Source organism: Sorex araneus, chromosome 2 (genome assembly GCF_027595985.1).
Source record: "Sorex araneus isolate mSorAra2 chromosome 2, mSorAra2.pri, whole genome shotgun sequence".
NCBI classification, from domain to species: domain Eukaryota; kingdom Metazoa; phylum Chordata; class Mammalia; order Eulipotyphla; family Soricidae; genus Sorex; species Sorex araneus.
This window is the reverse complement of record NC_073303.1, coordinates 35,739,323-35,767,213: the sequence shown is the minus strand read 5'-3', so window position 1 is coordinate 35,767,213 and position 27,891 is coordinate 35,739,323. Positions and strand designations below refer to the sequence as shown.

Sequence of the window (27,891 nt, the reverse complement as noted above, 5' to 3'; positions counted from 1 at the left end):
CTCCCTTGCCCCAGCGGCATCGCTGTCTCTCTCTGCCTTCCCAGGCCCGCCCCCATCCCTGGCTAGACCTTGACCGTGACCCGGTAGCAGGGTCAGGTGGGCGGAGTCTAGTGTGAAAGGGCGGGGCGGGCTCGGGTGGGCGTGGCCAAGTCAGCGTGGATCCCTGCAGGGCCGGCACATGCAGGCACAGATCTGCCAAATTTCTTAAGAGCCGAAAATGACCAAGTAGATCACATAGACCTCCAAACCTGCTGGACGCCAGAGTTCCTGTATGTGTGCGTGCATACATGTGTGCACGGTGTACGTGTGTGTACACATGTGTGCATGCATATGCAAATATGCTCACACAAGATGTGTGTGCACGTGTTCGTGCGGATACATGTGCTTGCAAATGTGTGCATATGTTTGTGTGTACATACGTGTGTTTGTGTGTGCAAGTATTGGATGCTATGTGCATACATGTATGTGTATGTACACAAATGTGTGTGCACATGTTATATGTGCCTGTTGTGCATGTGTTTGTGTGGTTGTACATGGATATGTTTGCATATGTATGTATGTGTGCACATGTGTGCACGTCCATGCGTATGCCAACATTACTCATGTGTGTATACATATGCATATGTGTGAGACACAGGTCCCAGGCCTCACTTTGGTCTCAAATTTTAATAAGCTCCCCAGACACCTCTGAGCAGCCTGCAGCTTGCAGCAGCGCCTGGAAATAATTCAGAAAAGATTCCCTCTGTGCTTCTCAGATGCCCACGGTGTCTGGGGGAGAGCCTGACAGCTGGGAGCCTCGTCACCAGGGCTCCGGTGCCCCACATCCCTCTCCTCCACTCCCATCTACTTTCTACACTGAGCTTCGAGTCTTCAACCCCAGGCTTCAGAGGGTTGAACCCCTGTGCTGTCTTCCCCAGCTCCCTTCCACAGAGAGGAGGCCAAGGCCTCAAGGCCCGGCCTCCACTGAAGGCCACAGTGTTGGTCTTGAGGGCGACAGAGCTGGCACCCCGGGTCCTGAATCCCAGCCCTGGGTGCATGTCTGCCTGTGTCTTCTGAGGAAGATAAAGGGGCTCCGCGTGGACAGCCTCCCTCCCATCACTGCCCGCGCCCTTCCCCTCTCTGGAGAATCCCCCTCATATCCAACCAGCTTCCAGAGTTCCAAGCCACCCGCAGACACCCCGGCGCTCCTCTGGCCCCTGCCTGAGATGGTGGAGCCCTGCGACAAGGTAGCACGGTCACATCAGCATGTGCGGGGGACAGCTGGCCACAGGCAGTCCCTGTCCCTGTGGACACCTCTTGGAGGCAGTGGCCGGGCCTGTCGTGGAAGTGGGAAGAGGAGGAGGCCAGTACCGGCAGCTTCCTCTCCCCAGAGCAGCGAGACGTTTGCTCTTTCAACGATAGGACACTCTGTCAGCAGAACCTTTGGGTTGGAGCACTTTATGTTTGCAGTTTTATTATAGACAATCGCATTTCTATTTTTGACACAGCATTTCACTTGCAGATTTGCATGAATTATTAATATGCCTGGTGCATGCAGAGTCACCGGTAATGAAGTTGCGCTCAGGCCTGAGGCCTCTCCGGGGCTGTGGCCAAGTCAGGGGAGGCCCACAGAGCCTCAGTGAGTCCCACCTGCAGCTCTCGGCTGACAGCCTGTGCCCAGAGCTGGAGAGGAGCCCCCTGGAACCCCCCCAGCCCCGCCCAGGGACTCCTGACCACCGCACCCTGAGGAGGCCCATGAGGCTTCCCCAGCTGTTGTGTGCTCCTGGTGGGGGGGGGGGGGGTCGTGAGACCTCTTACAGTGGAGAACTGGGTGTGAGCAGTTTGAGGGGAGTGCGCATGGCAGAGGGATAGTGTGAGGGACCAACGCTTGCAGGCATCTCAGAGGGATGGAGTGAGGGACTGACACACATGGACATGCAGAGAGGGTGGCGGGCAAAGCCATCTCCCCATGGTGCAGTTCCCAGTCTGAGGGAGGAGGTTGGCTGTAGTGAGTGAACAGGCAGACACACAAAGGGAAGCAGTGGCCAGAACAGGACCATCGTGTTGGAGGTTCCGTGTGCCGAGGCCATAGATTCTCAGGCACTGACTTGGGGGCCAGTGATTCAGGAACCCCTCCTGCTGACCTGGTCATTTCCACAGCCCCAGACTGGCCCCCATTCATGACTCACTGAGGCCCATGGCCTCCCCGCACCTGGTGACAATCACACCAACGTGGGCTTCCCCTCCTGCCATCTTGGCCCGTTCTTTCTGATGGTCTGTTGACACGGGCCTCGAGGAAGGCTGTTTCCAGTGACCAAAGCATGGGTGCAGCGAGTGCTGAGAGAATGCCTCGTCTTCTCTTCAGCCTTTGAGAGACCACAGAGTCCACAGGACATGCCCTCAGTTTACCCTGGGGCGGGGCTTCATCTGCCCGCACTCTCCCTACAAAGCACCACAGACCAACTGAAAATATTCTTTCTCAGTCCTAGGAAAGTCTCGCTGAATAGAAATCTGAAGCGGAGGTTGGCCATCAGGGGATTGGTCTCTTCTAAGATTTCTCTCTCGGGCCAGAGAGATGCTCAGTGGGCCGAGTGACAGCTGTGTGTGCAGGGGGCCTGGTCCCATCCCAGCACCACTGGCTCGATGCCTGAGCAACACAAGAACCTCTTGTGTTTGGGCCCAACATAAAACCAAATGTAAAGCTGGCTGCCGCCTCTCTGCGCCTCCATTTGCTCTTTCCTCGAGGCCTGGTCTCCTATAAGCAACAGCCCTGTTGGATTAGAACCCAGCTCTGTGACTGCATTTCAACTTCGTTAGCTCTCCCAGGGCCCCGTCTCCACATCCAGTCACATTTGAGGGATGGGTTGGGAGCGAAGAACTTGAGGGAGGCACAGTCTGGCTGACAGCAGCAGGAGGAAGACATGCCATCCCCAACCCTCCCTGCAGGTAACCCTTTCTTGCCTGCTACCTCACCGCAGCCTGGTCTTCCAGTGAGCTAGAGTTGATGGCACATGTGTTTCTCTTCTGCTCTGCTAGCGTTTTCCTGGGCTCTAAATGCTGTCAGGGAGAGCTGTTCCCTCACACGCTAAGCTGCCGCATCTTCATAGCCCACTGGGACACCAGTGCTTGTCACTCCCATTTTCTGGATAGGGAAGCTGAGGCTCAGAACTGTCCCCGTGTTTGTTCTGCCCCATAGGAGAGCTTTGATTTGAGCCCAAATCCTGACCTTGAAGCCAGAGACGTTGCCACTCCACCTGGGAGGAGGCCTTGTCCCTTCCAGCCTCGGGATCATGAGCTCCAGGAGGGTCCTGGGACTCAGGGGCTGGGCTGTCTGCATCCCAGGAGATGGGTCTGGGATTCAAGGAGGTGCATTGCTGCCTGTCCAGAAAGTCTCGAAGATGCAGGTGTTGTGCCCGAGTTTCAGATCCCCAATTGCGGAGAGATCAAGTTCACACACGATAATGCAAAGGCAAAGGAATTTTATTACTAGCCCGAGCCAGCACTAGCTCGAGCTAGGGTCCAAGGCTCATCCAATGCAGTGGAGTCTTGACAAGGACCCCGACTCCCAGTCACAAGCAGTTTAAATAGGGCCCAGAGTTAAGAAGCCATTTATATACTGGTCTATTTTTAGCATCAGCCCTATTACAACAGTGGTCAGCAATTAGGCAACGGCTAGGAACAGTTTCTAAGGAGGGGACAGTGACCCCTCATGACTGGCCAGACCCAACTGCCCAATTCCTTATCTCGGCACATTACTCAACTGGGAGTCTACCAGAAACTGCAAATCCTGCTCTGGGGAAACAGAAACTGAGGCCTGGCTGAGACTTAATGTTGGCTGAAGCCTGTCATGGTGTTAGTTTTGCCCTCACACGGCATTTCCTTAGAATGTACTGGAAGGAAGCGTGTCTCCACCCAGCTTCCCTGCCAGCCTTCGCCAGGCACCTGGTGGGGTCTCCTAAGCTCTAATGAGAAAGGGACCTGCAGTCAGTCATGCTGGATGGGTGTTCATGCATAGGTGTGTATGTATGTATGTGTGTGCACATGTGTGTACATGTATGTGTGCACACACATGTAGATGTGTTTATAAGGGCATGAGGGTCCCATGCTGCTCAATGTGGGGGAGATGTAAGAAGAGTCCCCAGACAGACATTCTGAGCACATAGCCAGAAGTAGTCCCTGAGCACTGCTGGATGTGCCCCCACACCACCGAAAATAAAGCTATCACAGGATTTAAGGCACTTGCCTTGCATAAAGTCAATTCTGGTTCGATTCCTGGCATCAGCTGTGGGCCCAAGCACTGCCAGGAGTGATTCTTGAATACAGAGCCAGGAAGAAGCTCTGAGCACCGAGTCAGGAGTGGCTCCCATGCATAATCAGGGCCTGAACTGTGCCACGTCCCTGGCCTTTGTGCTGACACACTGGCTCCTTCAACCGAGAACGGCTGGAAGGGGACCGGGGCCTCCTGAGAACCACTGGGAGACCTCCCCGGCCCCAAAACAAATTTTTGAGAAAAATAAAGAAAAAAGTGACTTGAGTTTGAGGTGTAGTTCAGTGGTGAAGCACACACTTTGCATATGTGAGGGTCTGATAAAAAAGGGTTGGGGAGCGGGCTCGGGGAACTGGAGCACTGGCTTTGCACATGGGAGCCTCAGGCTGTGTCCCTGGCACCGTCTGACTCCCTGAGCACTGCTGGGAGTACCCTGCTCCTAACTAAACAACAAACCGAACTATCTCATATGCATTTGTCTGTAAGAGTGTTGGCATAGACGAGGAAAAATCCACATCTGGAAACATTACTGAGGATTAATCCCAGATCAGGCGCGTGTAAGGCACGTGCCCTCCCCTCTGTACCATCCCTCGGCTCACCCTGTTCTTTTACCAGGCCCCCACAGATAATTTCTTTGAAGCTATTCAAGTCTGAAGATGGCTTTATTGAATAAATGCGTGTCTTCCTTGAGTTTTCAGCTGGGTGTAGAACTCTAGGTTGGAAACCAAATGTTAAAGCCCTTTTCTTTTAGCCTTGAGTTAAGAAGGCTAATGTCTTCTGATTTCTGTGTTTTGGAAATCTGACTTTTTTTCCTCTTTCCAAACACAGTGGAGATGATTTCTATCTTTTTATTTTTTTAAGAATTTTATTTTATTTTATTTTATTTTATTTTATTTTATTTTGCTTTTTGGGTCACACCTGGCAATGCTCAGGGGTTACTCCTGGCTCTGAACTCAGGAATTACTCCTGGTGGTGCTTGGGGGACCATATCAGATGCTGGGAATTGAACCCGGGTCGGCCATGTGCAAGGCAAATGCCCTACCCGCTGTGCTATCACTCCAGCCCCAGAAGATGATTTATTTTATTGTAGAGATATGTACATTTACAATTAAAAACCTAAAATGGGTCTTTTAAAAATTATTTCTCTTGTGCTGGCTACTCTGTGGATGCTTTCCATTTAGAAATTAAAACTTTTCATCCTTCCACTCTGGGGGATTTTCTTGTATTATATTTCCCATTTAATTTTTTGTTTTATTTGTTTGGGGGGTCACACTAAGCAATGCTTAGGGATTACTCCTGACTCTGCACTCAAGAATCGCTCCTGGTGGTGCTTGGGGACCCTATGTGGTACCCGAGATCAAAACTAGGTTAGCTGCCTGCAAGGCTAGCGCCCTCCCCGCCGTGCTATTGCTCCAGACCCTTCCCCCTTTAATCTAATCACCTCCATTTTTCTTCGTTCCACTGTCTGAGATTCCCCTATTAATTAGATGTCAAACCTCTGGCATTGATCCTCTAATTTTATTATTTCTACTGATCTCAATTAATATTCTCTCTCATTCTCTCACACACATTCTCTTGCAAATCTTTACATTTTTTCCCTGTAGACCATGAATTTTCAGAAGCTGTTTGCTGTTCTCTCAACGTCTTCTCATGTAGCTTTTCATAGATTTACCTGGGGGTGTTTTTTAACATTGCCATAGAGGGTTACCGTCTCTCTCAGGGGCTGTATTCGGAGTGCTGGTAGAGCCCCGGAGTCAGCGGCACCCACCAAGTGTGTGCAAGGTCACCCGCTAAGTAACCCCAGTCTCATCACTTGTTCCTGGGGCCGTGGAGCTGGCAGGTCCTGCCGAGAACAGGGGTGTCCCCGAGTGCTTCTCTGGGCCTGGCGCCCATGCGCTCCTCCTCTCTTCCAGGGAGCTGTGTGTGCCCAGCCCTGCCCACCAGGGACGTTCGGCCAGAACTGCAGCCACGACTGTCCGTGCCACCACGGCGGGCAGTGTGACCACGTGAGCGGGCGGTGCCACTGCACAGCGGGATACATGGGGGACAGGTAAGGCCCCTGCTCGCTCGCGGGCACCCGCGCTGGTCGCGCGCTCCTCAACCAGGCTGCCCTGCAGCGCACAACTGAGCCCCCCTCCCTGCATTCCTGAGACCCCCCCCAAGCCCCGAAATTCATCAACTCTGCTTCCTCCCCCAGCCCAGACACCCCAGTCCCGGAAAGGGGGTACACGCCGACCACCCCCACACTTTCTTAGAGCAGAAACTATCCCGTGCTCCTAAACACATCTGCATGCATCCTGCATGCATCCTGCATGCACGCATCCTGCACACTTTCTTTGAGAAGTGGGTTTGATTCCTAGTCTGAGTTCTGCCAGGCCACTCCTGCCATCAGCTTACAGCACCTGAAGGCCCAGGTGGCCACAGAGTGGACATCAAGGCTGTCCTGGTCCTAAACTCACACCCGCCTTGCCGGGAGCTGCACCAGGAAGCGTGGACGGCTGAGGGTTCCCTGGTGGGGGTGGGGCCCCTGCCCAAGGCACGTTATGAGGAATGAGGACAGGTGGATGCTGGGAAGGGGGAGAGCAGAGCAGGCTCAGTGTGAGGGGGTTCTCGACCCACCGACCCCAGCCAAGTCTCCCTCCGCCCCACTCCTGCGCATGTGCCCTCAGCAGGGCGTGGGGCGAGGGGTCTCCACGGTGCCTGCTGAGATGGCTCCCTCCTCCTGAACTGTCACTCTGCCACGACACTGTGACCCCAAAAGAATGTTAGTTCCTGCCACCTCCCCAGCCAGTAAGCATCTGGATGCAGGGTCTGAGACTGGATCAGCCACAGAGTCCTCACAGCTCTGGGGCCTGAGATAGTGCAGGGGTTAAATAGTACAAGAGTGGGCCGGAGCGATAGCACAGTGGGTAGGGCGTTTGCCTTGCACGCGGCCGACCCAGGTTCGATCCCTGGCATCCCATATGGTCTCCCAAGCAGCACCAGGAGTAATTCCTGAGTGCAAAGCCAGGAGTAACCCCTGAGCATCGCTGGGTGTGACCCAAAAAGAAAAAAAAAAAGAGTAAATCATGTGCCTTGCACGTGGCCAACCCCGGTTTGATTCCTGGTACCATGTCATGGTCCCCTGAGTGGCCCCTGGGCACAGAGCTAGGAGTGATCCCTGAGCACAACTGAATGTGGACTCCCCCCAAAAAATGATCAAATAAATGCAGCTGTGAGAGGGCATGGGACCCCTCCTGCCCCCCGGGGAGGTGAAGGCAGGAAAGGAAGTCCCCATATTCAACCTGGGTCTTCTAACCCAAAGTCTTTTTCTTTCTTTCTTTCTTTGGCTTTTGGACCACACCCAGCAGTGCTCAGGACTTACTCCTGGCTCTGTGCTCAGGGATCACTTCTGCCGGGCTCGGGGAGGACACTGTGGTGCTGGGGATTAAACTGGGGTCAGTCACGTGCAAGGCAAGTTCCTCACCCCTTTACTATCTCTCTAATCCAAAGTTTGCTGAGCCAAAGCTGGCTTCTGTGGTTGGCCTCCCCCTTTTTAATTGCTTTTCATTGTTTTACAACATTGCAGAATTTGGGGGGTATAACAACACCCCCAGATCTGATTAACCACCCCACAGTCAAAGCACAGCACCATTGCACCCTCGAAAGACTCATCCACTTACTCCTCCCATCTACTATCCCTTTCTCTGGGGATTTGTTGAAAACAAATCTAGGAGATAATTTCATTGGGGTTTTTTGCCCTTAGTAATTTCTATCCCACATTTGAGTGGGACCATCTAGTAATTGCTGATTATCCCTTACTGATCCCCCTGAGCACATCTTCTTGAGTTCCATCTATTTTATATTTTAAACGGCAAAGTCATATTCTGTTGAAACTCTATACCACCCTTCTTTTTTTTCTATACCACCCTTCTTTTTTTTTTCCTTTTTGGGTCACACCCGGCGATGCACAGGGGTTACTCGTGGCTCTACACTCAGGAATCACTCCTGGCGGTGCTCAGGGGACCATATGGGATGCTGGGAATCAAACCCAGGTCGACCGTGTGCAAGGCAAACGCCCTACCTACTGTGCTATCACTGCAGCCCCTTTAAAAATAATTTTTTTTAATACCACCCCTTCTTTGTCTGATCAATGGGTCTTCATGAAGATCCCATGTTTGGGCTGTCCTGAAGAATGCTGCTGTGAGCATGGCCTGCAAATCCCTCTTGGAAGTCAGACCTCCTGAGCCTTCGAATCAATGCCAGCGTCACTGGTGTGGTGTGTCTGATGGCGGTTTTGGTTTGCAGATCCCTCATTGTAAACAATATTGAGCTGTGTGTGTGTCTGTGTGTGTGTGTCTGTGTGTATGGTCTCCTTTGGAGAAGCATCTACTCAGCGCTGTGGTCCATTTTGATTTGGGCTGCTTGTCGTTGAGTTCAAGTGGCAAGTTCTGTACATATGCGGGAGATTGACCCACTGTCGAACATAGGATGCAGAGCTGACCAGAGCGCCAAAGTCCATCCATGTCCTTCCAGGGCACGGGGCCTAGCTTGCAGCCCTTATCTCTCCCTGGCCTCTTCCTGAGGCTACATGTGTGTGTGTGGGGTGGGTGGGTGGGGGGATGTGGCAGGGGAGAGTTGACCCACTTTCCCATCCTCTCTCTCTCACTGATGGTAGCAAATACTCAGAGTACACCAAAGGGGACCGGTCCCCTGAAAATAGAACGTGTTTCCATCTGCTCTCGCGAGACTGAGCAGGCAGTCCACCACCTGCAGTTGGCTGGAGTTGGGCCAGCTCCATGGCTGCCTAGATTGTCACTGAAAAACAGGAGCAAGGGAGAACCCTCCTCAGTGCTCTTTGTGTTGGGCCAGGCCGTTGTTTCAGCAGCAGGGATGTCTCCAAGGCCTGGGCCCTCTTCGGCCAGTTTTGCCGCAGAGTCCCATGGCCAGGCTGGCTCTCCTCTGGCCTTCCCGTCTCACCAGACTGCCTGGCGCTGACACTCCATACAGATTGCCTCCATTCATTTTGTAGGTGGCAGCTGCATTAGCCCGCCCCACATCATGGTGAGCATATTAAAGTTGAGTGGGTGTAATAACGCGGGCCTCCCCGGAAAGGCAGCCCCCAGCACCAATTAGACACGAAACGGAACGAGGGCTTTGCAGCTCATTTTGTGATTTAATTGAGCAATGTATCTGCTTGTTAATGGCAATATCGGACACATTAGATTGATATGTTGTGAAGGAAGGATGTTTAAGTAGAAAACTAATTCCTGCTGTGATTACCCTTCTGTTCCACAGGCCTGTTATTAGCGTGCTTTGTGGAAAATTCATTAGCAGGCGTTGCTTGATCTCTAAATAAATAAGTTGTTTAAATTGTAAGTAGGAAAAAAAAAGAGAGAGCGAGGCTGATTATGTAAATGGATTAGGGTGTCAATATTTCATCTCCAGATTTTTTTTTTCTGGGGTGAAAGTATGAGGCACTTCATAATCTGGCGGGTGGGGAAGCGTTTGGTAAGGGTCAGAGTCTCCAGACCCATCCTGGTGGGCACTGGGCATGGGGAAAGTCTGGGGGGAAAAGGAAGGACCAGGAATGTCCCCCAGTGTGGGCTTCCTTCCGGACATCAGAGACATCTGAGGGGACCAAACTCAATGACTGGGGCCTGGGAGGCTGAGTCTGAACAGAGGCTGTCAACTCAGCAGCAGTTTTCCAGGCCTAACTGCTGCGCCCCCTGCCCCAGAGACCTCCTGTCACCCCATTTCTTCCCTTTCTTTTCTCTGTCTTCCTTCTCCAAATACCCATTTCTTCTTTTACTCTTTTTTTTCTTTTTGGGTCACACCTGGCGATGCACAGGGGTCATTCCTGGCTCTGCGCTCAGAAATTACCCCTGGCAGTGCTCAGGGGACCATATGGGATGTTGGGCATCGAACACGGGTCAGCTGCGTGCAAGGCAAATGCCCTACCCGCTGTGCTATTGCTCCAGCCCCCCATTTCTTCTTTTAAAAAAATTGTTTTTTAAATTTTAGAGTGCTAGAGAGATAGCACAGCAGTAAGGAGCTTGCCTTGCACCCGGCTGAGCGGGGCTCCACCCTCGGCTCCCTTTATGGGCCCTGAGCATGACCGTGAGTGATTCCGGAGGGCAGAGCCAGGAGTAAGCCCCAAGCATCACCAAGTGTCTTGGCCCAAACACCAAAACAAATTTTGATTTCATTTTATTTGGGGCCACACCTCGTGGTGCTCAGTGGATACTCCTGACTCTGTGCTCGAGGCCTGAACCTGGACGTGCAGCACTCAGACCTGTGCTCGGCCACCTGAGCCATCTCTGCAGGCGCCCCCTCTTCCTCCCTCTTCCTCCCTCTCCCCTCTATTCTCATTCCCTCCCAAGGCCTGAGCCTGCTGGGTGCTGCGTGCTGCAGGGACATTCAGGCGCTTGCGGACTCTGTGGGCTGACAAGGATCCAAGTAGCACTTGGGGCCGAAGAATGTCTGACCGCAGACCCAAAGGCTCCCCGGCTGGGGGAGGGGAGGATGGGAGGGGGTGTTTCTAGGGAAGGTCTCAAGGCCAGGCCCCAGGAGCCCTCCTCATCCTCCCTCCGTCACAGATACCCGACAGAGAGGCTCGTGCCCCCACCCTGGTTTCTCTTACCTGCGAGTCACTCAGAACTGGGCTCTTTCATCCTGTCAGGGCTCTGGTACGAACGACACTGCCTGGAGTCATTTTAGAGACCCATGTTTGCAGATTAAGCAATAACCCAGACGGCCCAGAGCCTGGGGAAATACAGCAGTTAAAATAGTGTTCCGTGTCTGCTCCACTGTCCGGAGTTGGGGGTTTGCATGTGTTTGGGGGTTTTTTGTTTGGTTTTGGCTTGCGGGCCACCGCTGGTGGTGCTCAGGGCTGACTCCTGACTCTGAGCCTGCTGCTGTCGCCGTGCTGTCTCTCAGCCCCCCGGCTTGGGGTATGCAGTGCCGGGGATGGAACCTGGCTCTTCTGCTGACGAGGCACGTGCCTTCCTGTTGGGCCCCATCCTGGCTTTGGGAGGTGGTGGGATTCTTTCCTTGGAGCTTGTCACGGCCGAGTCAGAGGAGCAAGTCAGAGGACAGCAGGACTGTAGGAAGTCGGGGAGCACAAATGAATCCACTCGGTGTCGGAGATTCGTTAGGAATCTTGCAGGCGTCCACACGCCCCATCTCGGGTCCCCATCAGTCACTCGGGGGTGGTCTCGGCATGAAGAAGAAGCTGAGGTCTCACTGGCTCTTGTGGGAGTGGTGGTCTGGACCTGGGGTCAGCCCAGCCTCAGTTCAGTGCCTTCCCTCTGCCTGGGCCCAGCACTGCCCACCTTCATGCCCGTTTACCCCAGGTTCATGCCTTCACAACCAGCATCAGCTGCTGGCTGCTGAGTTTGCTTCCCTGGGGTGAAGGTATTGGGGTGCAGGGATCCTCTGTCTACAACAGGGGTCCCAGTGAAATGGGCACAGGGAGCTCCATATAGCAGGACTGAGTGAGACCAGACACAAAGGGGTCCAGCCCTGGAAATAGCCCCCATCGCTGGGGCTGTCCTGCTGGGAGCAAGGACCTCTCTTCTCCCAGAGGGTCTTCTACTTTGACAGGGGTCCATGTGTCTGCCCCAAAGAAGTCAGAGCAAAAAAGAATATCCCATTTCATCCACTCTGAGATGCTGCCAGTGAAAGACACACTTATAAACTTCTAAGCTGCAAAAATGAAAGACTAATAATGATGGCATGCCACTCGGTATGTGAAAATGATTGCAGGGCTGTCCGGAGTTAAAAAATAATAATAATAAGGAAGGAGCTGGATTGATAGTACAGCAGGGAGGGAAATTGCCTTGCATGTGGCTGACTCGGATTTGATCCCCAGCATCCCATAATGTCCTCTGAGCACAGCCGGCTGCGACCCAAACCTTCCCCACCCCCTACAAAAAAAAAGAAAATCCACAAGGGCAGTAGAGAGCACGGAGAGCTAGTCTAGCACCACACGTGGTCCCTGAGCACAGAGCCAGGAGTGATCCCTCGGCAAACCAGGTGTGACTCCCCAAAACAAACGAAACCCCCAAACACAAGACTTGTTGTTTAGCAGATACAGAAGCATCATCCTGGGATGGACACAGCCCAGTTAGGGAGCGGCAGGGGCGCAGGGAGGGCCACTGGGCACAGCACTCAGAAATGGTCCAGCAGAGTAGGAAGGTGGTGCAGGGAGACAGCGCATGCCCAGCCTAGCGCTGCCTGCCCGGTCACTGCCCACTGGGCCCTACCCTGATGACCTCCAGTCCCCACTCGTGCAGCTTCTGGACCAATCAAGATAATTTGTTGTTGTTGTTGTTTCGTTGGTTGGTTGGGGGGCCACACTTGATGGTGCTCTGAGCTTTCTCTTGGCTCCATGCTTAGGGATCCCTCCTGGAGGGGCTCGGGGGACCATCTGGGGTGCTGGGGATCAAACCCGGGTTGGATACATGCGAGGCAAGCACCCTGCTCCTATACTATTGCTCTGGCTCCAAAACGTCTTGTTGTTGTTTTGGGGTCACACGTGGCCGGATTCAGGAATTACTCGCAGCTTGGTGATGGGTGATTGCTCCTGGGGGTGCTCAGGGGACCATGTGGTGTGAGGGATAACACTCAGGCCTCCTGCAAGTAATGCATGTGCCCAGCCCCCTGAGCTGTCTCTCCAGCTGCATGCTTCCTTCATGAAAGGGGAAGAAGATACATCCTAGAATCAATTTAATTTAATGATGCAAATTCAGGGTGAGGGGCCTGGGGAGACCTGGCAGGAAGAGAGAATGGACCAGGGAGACTGATAAATCAGGGAAGGCTTCCTTGAGGAGGTGAGAGAAAGGAGGAGGCAGTGAGGCAGCAAGAGGGAGTCCGTCAGCCCAGGGGGAGTTTCTTTCAAAGTTCCAGCCTCAACCCCTCTGCTGCTTCACAGGTGCCAAGAGGAATGCCCCTTCGGGACCTTTGGCTTCCAGTGCTCGCAGCGCTGTGACTGTCACAACGGGGGCCAGTGCTCACCCAGCACGGGCACCTGCGAGTGTGAGCTCGGCTACAAAGGGCCCCGCTGCCAGGAGCGCCTGTGCCCAGAGGGCCTGCACGGCCCCGGCTGCAGCCTGCCGTGTCCCTGTGACACCAACAACACAGTCAGGTAGGAGCCAGGGCCCGCGGGGGTCAGGGACGGGGCAGAGAAGCCAAGGTCCTGGGGCCACCTGGGCTGGGGCCGGGGTGGGGGCTGTGGGGTGCTGGGCTCCCTCTCAGAGCACAGAAGCCCTGACATCCAGCCCGGCATCAGGCAGGTCAAGGACATGAGAATGGGCCCACCCATGGCTTGGGGTCAGGAGGAGCTTGGGCAGCCCCTGAGAGCCTGACAGGGCCAGGCACGCACAGTGACCGGGGGAGACGGGGGCCGGGGGAGATGGTGGGTCCTGGAGAAGGTCCTGTCCAGGTGCTCTGTATCCCACCTGTCCTCGGCAGCCCAGAGCACCCACACCGGCACTCCGGGCAGAGCCGGGCCTCAGTGGCAGAAGGGACCAGAGGGACCAAAGGGACCATAAAGAGTCAGGAGGGGGGGCTGGAGCGATAGCACAGCAGGGAGGGCATTTGCCTTGCACACGGCCAACCCAGGTTCGATTCCCAGCATCCCATATGGTCCCCTGAGCACCGCCAGGAGCAATTCCTGAGTACAGAGCCAGGAGTAACCCCTGTGCATCGCCGGGTGTGACCCAAAAAGAAAAAAAAAACATAAGAGTCAGGAGGGGGCCAGAGTGATGGATCAGAGCAGAGGGCGCTGGCCTTGCACGCCGCTGACCGGGGTGTGATCCCCAACACCACACGCGGTCCCCCGAGCACCCAGGAATCATCCCTAAGCACGTCTGACTGTGCTTCCTCCACCCCTGGCAAAAAAAAAAAAAAAGAGTGAGAAGAATGGACAGGGGCCATGGCTCAGGGGCAAAGGGCACCTTGGCCTCGGGAGACCGCAGTCCCCCCCACCCCCGCACACAAAATACATCATCAAGGGGCTGGCTTGGGCCAGGGCCGTCTCTCGGCACACTGAGCACTCTCTCCCGGGGGTCTGCGGAGCCCCTGTGCCTGCTCCTGCTTCCCCGGGGGTCTGGGTCCTAGAAGCAGGGGCCACCCCCGCCCGCCGCCCACCTCGTTCTTCCTTCTGCTGGGGCTGCCCTGGGAGGCTCCAGCCGGGGTCAGACTGGGGGGTCTCTTTTCTCCCCGTGCAGCTGCAGGACGGTGTGGAAGGTTGGCCAGGCGACCGCGGCTGAGCTTGGCCTTCACCTCTCTCTCCAGGCGTCACCCTCCGAGCGAGGCCGTGCTCCACGGCCCTCAGCCCCTGGCCATGCGTGGGCAGAGTTGGGAAGGAGACGAGGGAGGGGACAGCGGGCGGGGCGCTGAGTCCAGTCACTCCTTATTCACTAAACGAATACCGAGTGAGGAAGTGGGGTGGGGGGTAGTCCCCCTCTCAGGAGCTCAGGGACACCTGCTGCCCCCCCCCCAGCCCCATCCCTTCAAGTGTAGGACCACCAGAGGGCCATTCACAACTGTTTCCAACCAAGGAAAAGGCTCCCAGCTGAGTCTGGCTGAGCTGGTGGTAGAGCACTGTGCAGGACCAGAGAAGGGGAAGTGTGGGGGAAGCGCCTCTCACAACCACGGAAGGTCCGTGCTCGCCCTGCGGTGTGCAGCAGGAAGGAAGTGCTGCTAGTCAGGGAGGGCTTCCTGGAGGAGGCGGCAGGCAGGCTGGCCCAGATGGTGGGAGAGAGCATTCCCAGGCCCTCCTAATCTGGCATTCCCACATGCCCAGTCAGGTGACCCTGGGAAGCACAGCTGCCACTCGGGTCCAGCTCTGGGAGAGTCCCTGCCGCGGAAATCCAACGGCCCCGCAAATTACAGAGCGATTGTCTCCCTCCCTCTCCAGGCAGCCGTGCCCTGCATCATTTATCTCCCCGCTGAAGGAGTTCCTGATGCATTATTAAGCAGGGAGGACTCCCTCTTCCCCGTCGCTAATCTCAGCCCATCCAATATTGATGATTATTTGCTTTACTGTCTGTAACGCGTGTCAGGTTTTGCGGGCTGCAGTAGAGCTGCTCCTTGGTGTGGGCGCCTGGCCAGGGGCTCCCCTGCCCCGAGCTGGCCCTTCCTGCTCTCAGGGCCCGTCCCAGCCCGGGCTCCTCGCTGTCCTGCTCCCTGGGAAAGGTCCCCGGTGCCTCCTGGAAGAGCCGTGCCCTGCAGGAGGAACATGCGGAGTCAGTAGTTTTGTTACTCAGCGTTTCGCCCGTCTCTGCTCCCCTGCCCACCCCCAGACCTCCACGCCTCCAGGCCCCTTCCTTCTAGCTGGGGGCTTTCCAGGGGCCAGAGTGATAGTACAGCGGGCAGGCAGGGCACTTGCCTTGCACGTAGCCCCTGGCACCCCAGATGTTCCCCCGAGCATCACCAACAGTGACTCCTGAGTGTAGAGTGGGGGGTGACCCTTGAGCATTGCTGACTGTGCCCCCAAACCCAAACAAACCAACTCGGGCCTATCTGTTCCCGTCCACTATAACCTGGGGCTTCTCTGCCTCACCCCTGTTGGCATTTGGTTCGTGCTGATGCTTTGCCATGTGCACTGTGTGATGGTCAATAGTCACCCTGTCCGCTACATAGGGGAGGCTATTTCAAAGAGATGGGGAGCAGGGCCTGAGGGGGGAGGAGTGACGGGGGCTCCCCACTGCTTACCCCCTTTAGAGATGCTTCGTAACAGCAGAATGACCTTGAGAACAACACCAGCCTCTCCCAGGTCACAATTGGATTGTCATCGACCAAGTCCAGCAGCCACGCTCATGCGAAACCTTGGAAAGATTTGATGTAGTGGACAGATTCAGCATTGATAGAAATCTCAGAGCAGCTGACAAGAAAGGCAGAAAAATCCCTGCTGGAAAGATTCCTGGATTGTTCAGCTTTGGGCTCCTATTAACTTGTGATTCATCTACGTGCTGGGAAAGGAGGGAAGAAGGGGGCCCGGGGAGATCCCAGACAGTAATGGTTGTGGTTTTTGTCTGAGCTGGCCCAGCACTCTCCTGCTGTCCCCCCGGCCCAGGGAAATGGCTCCGCCATCTGGCCACGGAGAGCACAGTGGGACAGAGGCTCCAAGAGTGGGGTGATTGCACCGAGCCTCGATTCTAAGGGACTTTTTACAAGAGATGACCAGTGATGGGAGTATGACATGAAAATGAGATTCTGGTCTAAAACAGGGCCGGGAGGGAGCTGGCTCCATGCCAGGGCGCCTGCCTGGAAGCCTGACGCCCTGAGTTTGATTCCTACTACTGCCTCATGTGCCAAAAGCAATTCTCATCCCACAACAAAATGTGAGACCTCCAGGACGCTCAAGCCAAGAGTGTGAGTGCTGCACACCCCAGCTGCAGAGCTCCTCGGCCGAGTGGGCGAGCACCATGACCAAGTGTGGGCAAATGCCAGTCCCAAAAGCAACGACTAAGAGAAGGGGAGAGGAACCAGGGGCGGGAAAGGAGAAGGAGGGGCTGGAGTGGCAGTGCAGCGGGGAGGTGCTGGCCTTGCACAGGTTTGATCCCCGACCTCCCAAATGGTCCAGTTAATGCCATGCTTTTGTAATATGGGAGCTAACTGGTTCTGAAATATTTACTCCTGGGCATCCATCATATCTACTTGACTTAAAACTTTAGTTGCTCCTAGGTTCATCTATAGCACTGTAGCACTGTCGTCCCGTTGCTCATCGATTTGCTCGAGCGGGCATCAGGAACGTCTCCATTGTGAGACTTCTTGTTACTGTTTTTGACATATCGAATATATGCCACAGGGAGCTTGCCAGGCTCTGCCTAGAGCTAATCTAGGTAGAGATAGAAGTCTCTATCTCTTACTGTGTTTATACAAAATGACTAGAAATATTATTAAGAAGTAATTTTAATATGATTGTTTAAATGGACTACCAGTAAGGGAAAGAAGAAAGAAATATGCCCTTAGATGGAATTCTACCCTGGGGCGGATCTCCTAGCGGGAATCTAGAGTACTGGAGCCACTAGATGGAATGCCACCATTAGGTGGATCTCCTAGAAGAATTTCGCCTGAAGGAGGGGCTTTATATCTGTTCGTTGCTTATGTTATTGTTCAACCACACCTATGTGTAATTGCTGACTCCCCCACCCACCCAACCCTTCATGATTTCTCTATAATAATGCTGATGGATTTGAGTAAAGTGCCACTGGTTACCAGCCTGTGGACCCATTCCTTCTTCCATCGGCTGGGGGGACAGTCATCGACCCCAAATGCACCAGAGACCCTGGTCACCATGGGACAGTGACTCAGACAACTGACTCCCAAAGAGAGATGTTTCAGATTCAGACAATGAGAAGGATTTCTGCTTTGAGTTATGTCGGGCTCCGGAAGGTTTTCTTGAAGTTCTCAAAGTCAAAGCAGAAGTTAGCAGGGAGAGTCTCCTTCAGTGCAAGCCGTAAAAGGGGGTTCAGGGATCCCAAGGCACCCAAGAGCCTCCATGGGGCCATTTTCTTGTGTTGGGCTGAGTTTCACCGCCAAAATCAAAGGAGAGCATGCTGGCCTGTCCAACAGCAATGTTGCAGAGAACCTGGGCTATGGAGCAGTGCTGGACCAGGCGAGAAGCAGCGTTAGAAGGCTGGAAGTCGGAGGGAAAGGTTGGAAACGATATTCCTGCATTCAGAGCAAAGGAAAGTGGGGTGCAGCCACCAAGGGAGGTGTGAATGCTGAGAAGGGCCAGATAAAGAAGGACAAGGAAGATGATGAAGAGAACAAGGAAGAAGAAGAAAATGAAGAAGAGCATGACGCGCTCATGCATCACACAGGCTCACTTGCAGATTAGAAATAGGTCCGTGGGCTGCCTGGTGCTTTAATAACCTGCTCACATATTATTTATTATTATTTAAATTGCTTCCATTTTCCACTGTTATAAATAATGCTTTGGGGAGCATCTCTGCACATCTATCTTTCTCCATAACTGTGATTATTCCCCACAGATAGTCTTAGAAATGGAATTACGAGACCAAGGGGTCTATTTTTAGGATTCCTGATACGGAATCCTAAATTAACTTCCCCAGACCTGGATGGACCCAGAGTGGTGTCGCATGTTAAGAACCTTTATTGTTCTAAAAGCTGGCAAGTGGAACCCCATTGAGATGTTCATGAGAAAGCACCGATTTCCCCAAATGATCATTTGCTGCTTCTCTCAGTCATGCTCCAAGAATATGGGGTCCCAGGGCTGGAGAGAGAGAGAACAATGGATAACACTCCCGCCTTGCATTGGACCAACCTGGGTTCAATCTCCAGCATCCCATATGGTCCCCCCATCACTGCCAGGAGTGATTTCTGAGCAGAGCCAGGAACAAGCCCTGAACACTGCCAGGGGTGCCGGCCCCCGCCCTTCACCCCCCAAAAAAGAAAAAGCCCAAAACGTTGGTCCTGTCTGCCTCTCACTTTCTCTGGACACCAGCTGGCCGGCACTGAAGCAGCTTGGCGGGCACACGGTCCAGCCACGGGGGGTTAGCGCGTCCCAGAGCTCTGCTGCTGCTCTGGACTGTGGGGTTCCTGCCGAGGCCAGCGGGCCAGAAGAGGCCGCCATCAGAACAGCTGGGCCTGGACAAGAGCAGACCTTGAGTCTGCCAGTGACCAGACACAGAGGTCAAGTCCTTGCGCACTGGAGGGACCCAGCGCTTATGTGGGGCTCCTGCCTGCGGAGCGCGCGCGTCCCAGCACCCCGCGTCTTGGAGCGCATGCTCACTGGGGTCTTCCTAGAAGCTGATCCCAAGTGAAGAGATGTGCAGCTTGTGAGGAGCTTGCAGGAAGGTGGGGGACAGCAGCAGGCTGGGTGTGACTCCTGAGAAGGGGGCGGGTGAGACCTTGCGCTGGGGGCAGTTCTAGGAAGGCCTCCAGATGGGGCGTCTTATGCCCCCGTACTGCACACCAAACCGTTTCATTCGGGGCATCCTGGAGAGAGGCGGGGGGAGACCCCTCCCCGCCCCAAGGGACCCAGCCCCGGCAGCTGAAAACCTGGAACCCCCTGGGAAGCTTTGACGGCTCGATATCCCATACCTCACACCACTCATACTCCAAGAGTAGCGCACCACATTAGATGGGGGTTAATTTAACAACATGTTAGTGATCTTTTATAGTACTGTTGTCCCGTTGCTTATCGATTTGCTCGATCGGGCACCAGTAACGTCTCCATTGCGAGACTTGTTACTGTTTTTGGTATATCGAATACGCCACGGGGAGCTTGCCAGGCTCTGCTGTGCGGGCGGTATACTCTCAGTAGCTTGCCTGGCTCTCTGAGAGGGAGGGAGGAATCAAACCCAGGTCGGCTGTGTGCAAGACAAGCGCCCTACCTACTCTTATACAAGGGCTTAATGGCCCCTGGGTGAAATACAATAATATCCACATGCTCTCCCCTAAGGAAAGTTTTTTGGAGCATTTTCAGAGGTTTATTCATAACAAACAATACAAAATAAATTATTTGGGTTCTGGTTGGGGTTTGGGATGGAAACATCCAAAATACGGTGGTGGGAAGGTATAATGGTGGTGGGATTGGTGCTCGACTATTGAGTGTAATCAAATATTGTGAACTAGTTTGTAAAAATATAATTAACTTTTCAAACAATGGGGCGTCTTTCAGGCAGAGTTGCCCCTCAGAGGAGCCCCAGGTGTGCGGGAGCGAGCCGGGCTCAGCCTCCTTCTACTTGCTGGGAGCAACCCCACCAGGCACAGAGCTGGGGACACGGATCCACGGCAGGAATCCCGGGCAGCCCGCCGCAGTGGGTGGTTCTACTGGGTCAGATGCTGCCGGCCAGCTGCCTCTCTGGAGGGGGCTCCGTGCTCTCTGCCTCCAGCTGGGTTTGCCCCCGTCCCTACCAATGAGGCTGGGAGAGGAGCTGGCTGGCTTCTTCTATTACTTTAAGATTTGGGGCCACGCTCGGTGATGCTCAGGGCTCTGTACTCAGGGATTAGTCAGGAAACTGGTGGTGCTCAGGAAACCATGTGGGATGCTGGACAGGAATGGAACCTGGGTCAGCCACGTGCAAGGCAAGCGCCCAACCCACTGCACTATCACTCTGGCCCGAAGAGCTTGTTGACTCTGCAGGGGCCTGGACAAAGTGCAAATGGGAGGTGTCCCCTCCGGGGTGGACACGGCCAGACAGGGCGGCCATGTCAGCCCTGACTCTGGCTCTGTACACGTTCCAAGCCTGGGAGCCGCTCCAAGGGCACTTGCTGGTATGCAGAGGTCCTGGTTCCGGTCCAGCACCACCTGGTCCCCCCACCACTGGGTGGAGCCCCAATGGACCCCAGCACCGCTGGAGAGACCACCCCCTTACCCCACCCCCAGGCCCACCGCAAAGAACAAGACGGGCCAACGGGCCAGACAGGCAGGGAAACAGCCCCAAGTGCTGTGAGCAGTGTGGTATGTGGGAGCTCCGGGTTCAGCAACTGGCACCGCGTGGTCCCCTGAGCCCATGCTATGCAGAGGGGCAAGGCTGCTGCTGTCCTCTTGCCTGGCCCAGACCAGGTCCCGCTGTGGGCTTGGGCCTCATCAGTGAGCACAATAAAGAGGCCATGCTCTGCTCTATCTCTGCCTATTGGTGTTATAAGGGAGCACTTTCTAGAGAGTCTCAAGACCCACACTCTAACCCTGCATTTACCTCTCCCATAGGCAAGTCGCCCCTTGCGCCTCCATTTCTGTTTCCCGGGCCAGGTTAACCCCGGAGGTGCTGGGCCCTGCCCTGGAATGGGGAGCAGGGGTGCCGCTGGCCTCACTCCTCACCCTCGCGTCCTTCTCTCCCCACTCAGCTGCCACCCGGTCACCGGAGCCTGCACGTGCCAGCCGGGCTGGTCAGGTCCCCACTGCAACGAATCCTGTCCCGCCGGCTTCCACGGGGACAGCTGCCAGCTGCCCTGCGTGTGCCAGAACGGCGCCGACTGCCACAGCGTCACGGGCAGCTGCACCTGTGCCCCCGGCTTCATGGTAAGATGGGGGGTATCTGGGAAAAAGGACGCTGTCCCCCACAGCAGGGGTGGGACTGGGGCTCTTTGGAGATTGTCTGTGGCCAGTGCGTGTGGAGCCAGGGCTGTGGGCTTGGATGGTGCAGACCCGGGGGGACTCGCCTCACTGTCCTCCCCCCCGGACGGCTTCCTGTGTGCCCAGCCCCTCCCCACTCCATCAGTCCACACAGTATTTTGTTGTTGTTGTTGTTGTTGTTTATTTGGCTTGGGGGCCACATCTGGCAGTGCCTACCTGGCCCTGCACTCAGGGATCACTCCTGGTGGACTCGGGGTTCAGTCCAATGCCAGGATGAAACCCGGGTCAGCTGCAGGCAGGGCAAGTGTCCTCCCTGCTGTGCATCCATCCATCTTCTGTCTGAGCAGTGCAGTGCAGCGTCCCCACCCCCACCTGGCCGTACGAGCCCTCAGGTCTTCCTACAATATTTCCGCATCACAATGAGACATACACACACACACACACACACACACACACACACACACACACACACACAGAGTTTTGCATGTTCCTTTTACCTACCTGGCTTTGCTGCTTGGGCCTTGGAATTATCACTTCAATGACTCCGTGGTCCTGCCCCAGTTACCCCTTCAGCCCTGGGTGCTGAATATTGAGCATTTTCCGTGTTCCCCGTGAATGTTGCGGGACCGTCCTCACTGCCTGCCCAGGTCTCAGGCTGAGCTGAGCTGAGCTGGCCAGGCCGTGGGCACAGCGCGGCTATGACCGACGCTGCTCCCTCCCCCCATCTTAGAAACCTCGGCTGCCAACAGCCACCAGGGCATGTACCTGAGTTCAAAACAACCAGGCAAACATTATTTCTTTTTTAATTTTGCTAATTATATAGGTAGAAAATGGTTCCTCTGTAGCTCTGATTTCCATTTCTCTGATTACGACGGAGAATAAACCTTTCCCCCACGTGCTTGTTTACTCTTTGGACCTGCTCATGAATTATGCTGGTCTTGATGAGGCTGCAGCCTTGGGAACGCCACGCTGCAGAGGGGATCTGGTGCCACTGTGGGCTGTGCCCAGCAGACTCGGGGTCAAGCCGTCTCTGATGCGCCTGGGAGGGGCAAGGGCAGGCGGCGGGTGAGGCCTTCATTCCACTGGTTCTTAAACTTTGGGGAACTTAAGGATCTTGGGGGGGGGGGTTGGGGGCTTCTGTTCTGGCTGTGAGGAGCCTGAGCCTCTGCATTCCCACCATTCCCAGGTGACAGGTGGGGCAGGGGTGCCCGGCCCCGGGCTGCACTCACGCAAAGGAAGCTGGGGCAAGCTGACACTGGAGCCGGCCCCCTCCAGGGCTTGCCTTGGCATTGGCCTTGATGTGATTGAGGGGATTCACTGGTCAAGAAAACCCTCCACAAAGTACGGGGTGAAGGGTCTGTTATAACCAGTGGTCTGGTCTACGAAGAAAACTCCTCCGCCCCTGACCCAGACGGACGAGACTGGCAAGAAGAGCCCCAGGGGCGTCTCCCACAGGAAAAGAATCTGTCCAGGGCCAGAGCCATAGTACAGTGGAGAGGGCACTTGCCTTGTACTTGGCCGACCGGGGGTCAATCCCTGGCACCTCTTCTGTCCCCTGAGTGCTGCCAGGAGTGATTCCTGAGTGTAAAGCCAGGAGTAAATCCTGAGCATCGCCAGGTGTGGCCAAAAGAAAAAAAAGGAAGAAGAAGCTCTATCCAGTCAGTTGACCCCCTGGTCACCTGCTGTCCCCCTGGGGGTTCTGTTCATACCTACCACCGAAACCTGTAGTACCTCGTCTGGGACTTCCCTGAGAGAGTTGCTCGGGATAAAAGTCTCCACAAGCCACGAGCACAGTGATCTGGGCTAGTCAGTTGTGTGTGACACCCATCCGTGTCCCACTGAGCTGCATGGTGGCCTATGGCTCAGGACGCAGGGCCCGACCCGCCCATGCCACTGTGAGTGGTGCAGGGGACATGCTGACTCCTCAGGCTCTGAACTTGACCCAGGTCAGGAGATGCCCTCAGGGGAGGTGCCCTGTGTGTGAGCCAGAGGAGGAACCAACGGGTGTGAGTTTGTCTGTGTGTCTGTCTTTGTGTATCTGTGTGAATCTGTCTGTGTGTCTCTGTTTGTTTGTGTGTGTGTATCTATACATTTATGTATGTGTGTCTGTGTGTGCCTGCCTGTCTGTCTGTGTTTATGTGTCTGTCTCTGTCTATGTGTCTGTGTGTCTGTGTGTCTCTGTGTATGTGCATATTTGTCTGTGTCTGTGTGTCTGTCTGTGTGTGTCCATGTATGTTTGTGTGTCTTTCTGTCTATGTTTGTCTATGTACATCTTTCTATGTGTGTCTGTGTATATCTTTGTGTGTGTGCATGTATCTATGTATGTGTGCATGTCTGTGTGTATCTAGGTCTGTGTCTGTATGTCTGTGTCTCTGTGTGTCTGTGTGTGTGTCTTTGTGCATGTGCATATCTCTGTGTGTCTAGGTCTGTATCTGTGTGTGTGTGCATGCCTATGTCTGTGTGCTTCTGTGCACATATCTGTGTGTGTGTCTTTCTGTGTGTCTGTATGTCTGGGTGTGTGCCTGAGGAGGCGCTGAAGGAAGGAATGTCCACAGAGACTATTGTCATCAGATCCTGTCCGCTGTCTGTGCCCTGCTGGGACCCCCCTCCCCATCAATGCCCTCACCCCCCCCATCCCTGCCTGCCCCGTGCTGAGTGCTTGGGGGAGGGGCAGCAGGCCCTGGGAGAGCCCAGCAGCTGGGCCAGCCGACACCCTCTTTCTTCCCACGGGGATGCAATGACTTGAACTCAGGGGAGACTGAAGCTTCGGAAATCCTCTCTCTGGAGTCCTGCTGCTTAGCACGTGGGGGTGAAGACGGATTGTGAGCCAGGCCACCTGTTGACCCCCCCTGAATGCCCATCTCTCGACTCCTGCCCGGCCTCATTAGCCTCGCCAAGGCTCGAGGGGGCCTGTGGGGTGTTGAGTATAGCTACAGCTCTCAGTGACTAGTGGACAGAGGGTCTGTCCTGCAGGCACCCGCACCACGACGTGCTCAGCCCCGGCCCCAGGTGAGGGGATGAAGGAATGCACGAGTGACTGTGATTTCCTGACATGAGCTGGCTGAAACCTGAGCCCTTCCCCCATATATCCTGGCCACTAGCAATGCCTTTGTTGGTCAGTTTGTGAGTTCACATACTTGCCTTTTCCCCTGAAAGGTCTTCAGGATGGGCAGTAAATCAAAGACTAACCACAGTTAGTTCTAGGTCAGCCACCTTAGTGCCGCTTGCTGAATCCGTGTCCCATCGACTCTGAGAGAAGTGGCTTCAGCCCTGCTGTAGTGCCTGGGCAGCCCCAGTCTCCGCTGTCCCTCGAGTGCCCTCCCACCCTGAGTCTTGGGGTGGTTGGGAGGTGAATGGAAATGGGGCCCCTGAGGGCTGCAGGCTGCCAGGTGGCAGGAAATCTAATTAGGCCCGTCCGGCCACACCCATTCCTGTGTCCAAGGACTTGTTCCCAGTAGTGACCACACTGACCCAGGCCATGGGCCCTGCGGTCCCGCTATCTGCTTTCTCTCTGCTCTTCATGGTGTCCCATGGAGGTGCCTGCTCCCCTCCCTATCTGCCAGCGATGAGCTCGAGAATAAAGAAGTGTTTGCCTGGGTCACGAGACCTAGTGACAGGTGCCACCGTCTCGCACTCATCAAGTGGCGAAGCTTTGACAGTGAGACCCCGTGGACCTGCAGACCTAAGTTCTGGTCCTGGCCAATCTGCTGGGGTGCCTGAGCCTGTGTTCGTACCCGTGAGGGGAGGCAGCCACGGATGTGCATAGCCTCAGGTGAGAAGTTCGCCGCTCGGTGCCTGGAATAGAGTGGACCCTCCCCCCCCGTGGAACAGGAGTGAGTCTTGTAGGACTCTGAGAGCTTTGCCAAAGCCCCAAACGCCCCCCCTCCCTCAGGGTGTCAGTGTGTGCGGCCTCCAGGGGTCCCATGGAGCAGAGCCGTGGGCGTGTCCGGCTGAAATGCATTAGGGCCGCCAAGTGGCAAAAAGAGCCCGAATCGGGGACACAACCAGAAATAAGTCTCCCTGCTCTGGTTCTCTGGATTCCAGAGGCTTCCACGCCCGGTCTGTAAAGCAGGGACAGCTTCCCGGCGGGAGCAAACTGGCAAGGCTCCTCCTCACCCAAGCAGCCTTGTTTCAGCACCACGGACAGCACCAGTCACCCCACCTGAGAACGAGGTGAAGGGAACAGGGGCCTGGGAGGGTCCCTGTGACCAAGGATCCAGGAAAATGAGGACCCTCCCTCCCACTCCCCCCCAGCCCGGCTCCTTAGCACCTGCCAATCAAAGCTCACCGTGCCCGGTTCTTTGTGACCTGCCCCCACTCCTGAGTCCACTTAAACCTCATCTCCCGCCTAGTTCACCCCAAGCCGGGCCAGTCATCCTCACTCACCCCCAAACACCGCACCTGCTCTGGGACCTCTGCGTGGCCTTCTCTCGAGCTTTCCCCCAGCCCTGAAGGCCCCCATGAGCACCCCACTGTCCCTGCCTCAGCTTGTAAAGCCCTTCTAGGCTACAGTCCCAGGGATGCCACCTCCAAGAAGCCTTCCATGGGTTTCCCTCACCCAAAGGCAGCCCTAGCTTTTCTTCTCCCGTGTTCCCCACCACATGGGGAGGGGCGCATCCTTGGGTAATGCCCCCTCCCCAGGTCTGCCACGTAATGATGAGAATTCTTGGGAAAGCAGAGATGTCCAGAACCAATCATGTGAGGAAGGAAACTTGGGTGTTTCTCGAGGGTCCCCGCAGGGGGCAGGGACCACACAGGAGCCTCAGCCACTGAGATGACGGGCAGCTGCAGGGGAGACACAGCCTCTGGCTCTGGATTCCAGGCCCCATGCAACACTGTCTGCTCTGGAGCAGAATGGCCACCTTGCTAAGTACCCCACGGACAGTGTGACCTTGGGCAAGTAACTGGACCTCTCTGAGCTTATGTTTTTCTCAAATGTGAAACAGGAAGAACAACCAAGCTCACTCAATTGCTGGACTGTTTCATCTCTGGTGCATACGCAGCGCTTGGACTCAGAATTGTGTCACCTTCCAGCAACCACTAGCCATCCCTGACTGTACCCAGCGGTGCCCGGCTGTGCGGTCACTCTCATCACTGAGAGTCGTGCTGCCTCTGCTCCTGGTGTTGATGACCACCCCCCTAGGAGGGCCCCCTCTGAAGAGGTTGCTTGGGGCACAGGGAAATGGGGGCGGAGCTCGCTGACGGTTTCGCTGGCAGACTGGGGTGCAGACTGGGAGGCTCTCCCCACAGGAGGACAGACCCTGCCCCCTTGCAGCCCCCCTGGCCTGCTAACCCGACCAGCTTTCCTCAGTGAAGGTGGCATCAGGACCCACCACGGCTACGTGGCCTGGCTGGGGTTGAGCATCCCTCGAGGTCACCACTGTGAGGCCAGTGCTGGACCTCATTTTCCAGGCCCCTCCCCGTGGCAGCCCAGGTGGCCAGCAACAAGGAGCCTCGGGCACGGCTCGGCACAGATGTTCCCTTTCAGCTCCAGCTCTAATGGGGACAGGCCCGGCGGGTGGCCAGGCGGAGGGGCCCCGTGTCCCCCTCCTGAGGGACTCCTCCTCTCCCTGGATGACAGCCTTTCTATTACCTTAAAGGGCTCCTCTGCCCAGGCGGCCGTTTCTTAAGCCCTGTCTGCCGTTATTGAACCCTGCGTGCGGCCGAGGCGGCGGGTACTCCATCACCCAAATGAACCGACTCGGGGCCACATTTTTCTCTCCTTTCTCTCTGCGGTAGTCAGGTCGCCCGCCAACCTCAGCTCCTCGGCAGCGGGTGGTGGGAAGAGGCGGGAGAGGGGGACAGTCCAGACCAGCGAGGCAGAGATAGATTTCTCCTCCAAACCTTTAAGGACCACCTGCTCCTCCACGGCCCCCACCCCCATCCGCTGGCACCCACAGGGCCCCCCCTCCCCACCACGGTCCCTAAGAGGGAGCTGAGCCTCAGAGCCGGAGCAGACAGAGGCCTGGAGTGAGAGCCAGGTGGCAGGCTAGGAAGGTGGGCATTCGCTCTTCTAGTTGGTTTGTTCTTTGTCCAGCTGAGATCTGTAGTCCATAACCCCCAATTGGGGGAAAACCGACTTCTCATCCATGTGGTCCCCCATCATCCAAGAGCTGCCTCCGTATTGTGGTGGAAGCATCCCTCTGGATGCTGTGCAGGGAAGGAGCGCTCCACCCTCCAGCTGCCCGGACCCTGAGTGAGTGCTCTGGGCACAACCGACCAGTGTTTCTAAATACACATGCGTAGCCCCGCACACTCTGCCCTCAGACCTCACCTGCTAGGGGACCTGGGCCAGGCTGTTTCAGCCTGCTAAGTCTTGAATCGGGGCAAAGAGCCTGCTGTGCCCCCCTGGCATTCTTAGGGTTGCATTCAGTGGGATCTCTCCAATCATTGCATCAAAAGCCTGGCTGGCAGCAAGCGTGCATTAAGGAGTGTGAAGGTGAGAGATGGTGCTGAGCCTTAGGGGTCAGCCGGCCTGGATTGGAACTCTGACTTTTTCTCAGTAGCTATGTGAGCTTGAGCATCGTATTCAGCCTCTTTGTGCCCCATTTCCATCTGTAAAATGGGTATATGATGTCTGCTCTGGTCCAGACAGTTCAAAGGGCGAGGG

General features: G+C 55.4%; 1 protein-coding gene across 13 annotated transcripts in view; it reads left to right on the top strand.

Moving 5' to 3' along the window:
- The window catches only part of MEGF11 (multiple EGF like domains 11), a 312,084-nt gene that overhangs the window by 244,043 nt on the left and 40,150 nt on the right, over positions 1-27,891 (top strand). For all 13 annotated transcript variants that reach the window (XR_008628643.1, XR_008628645.1, XR_008628644.1 and 10 more), the window contains exons 8-10: positions 6,160-6,296; positions 13,161-13,373; positions 21,053-21,227. Coding sequence is in view for 10 of the 13 variants with exons in the window: in XM_055128576.1 (XP_054984551.1) it covers positions 6,160-6,296; positions 13,161-13,373; positions 21,053-21,227 (525 nt within the window). In the remaining 3 variants the exon portion in view is untranslated. The remainder of the gene's footprint in view (positions 1-6,159; positions 6,297-13,160; positions 13,374-21,052; positions 21,228-27,891) is intronic.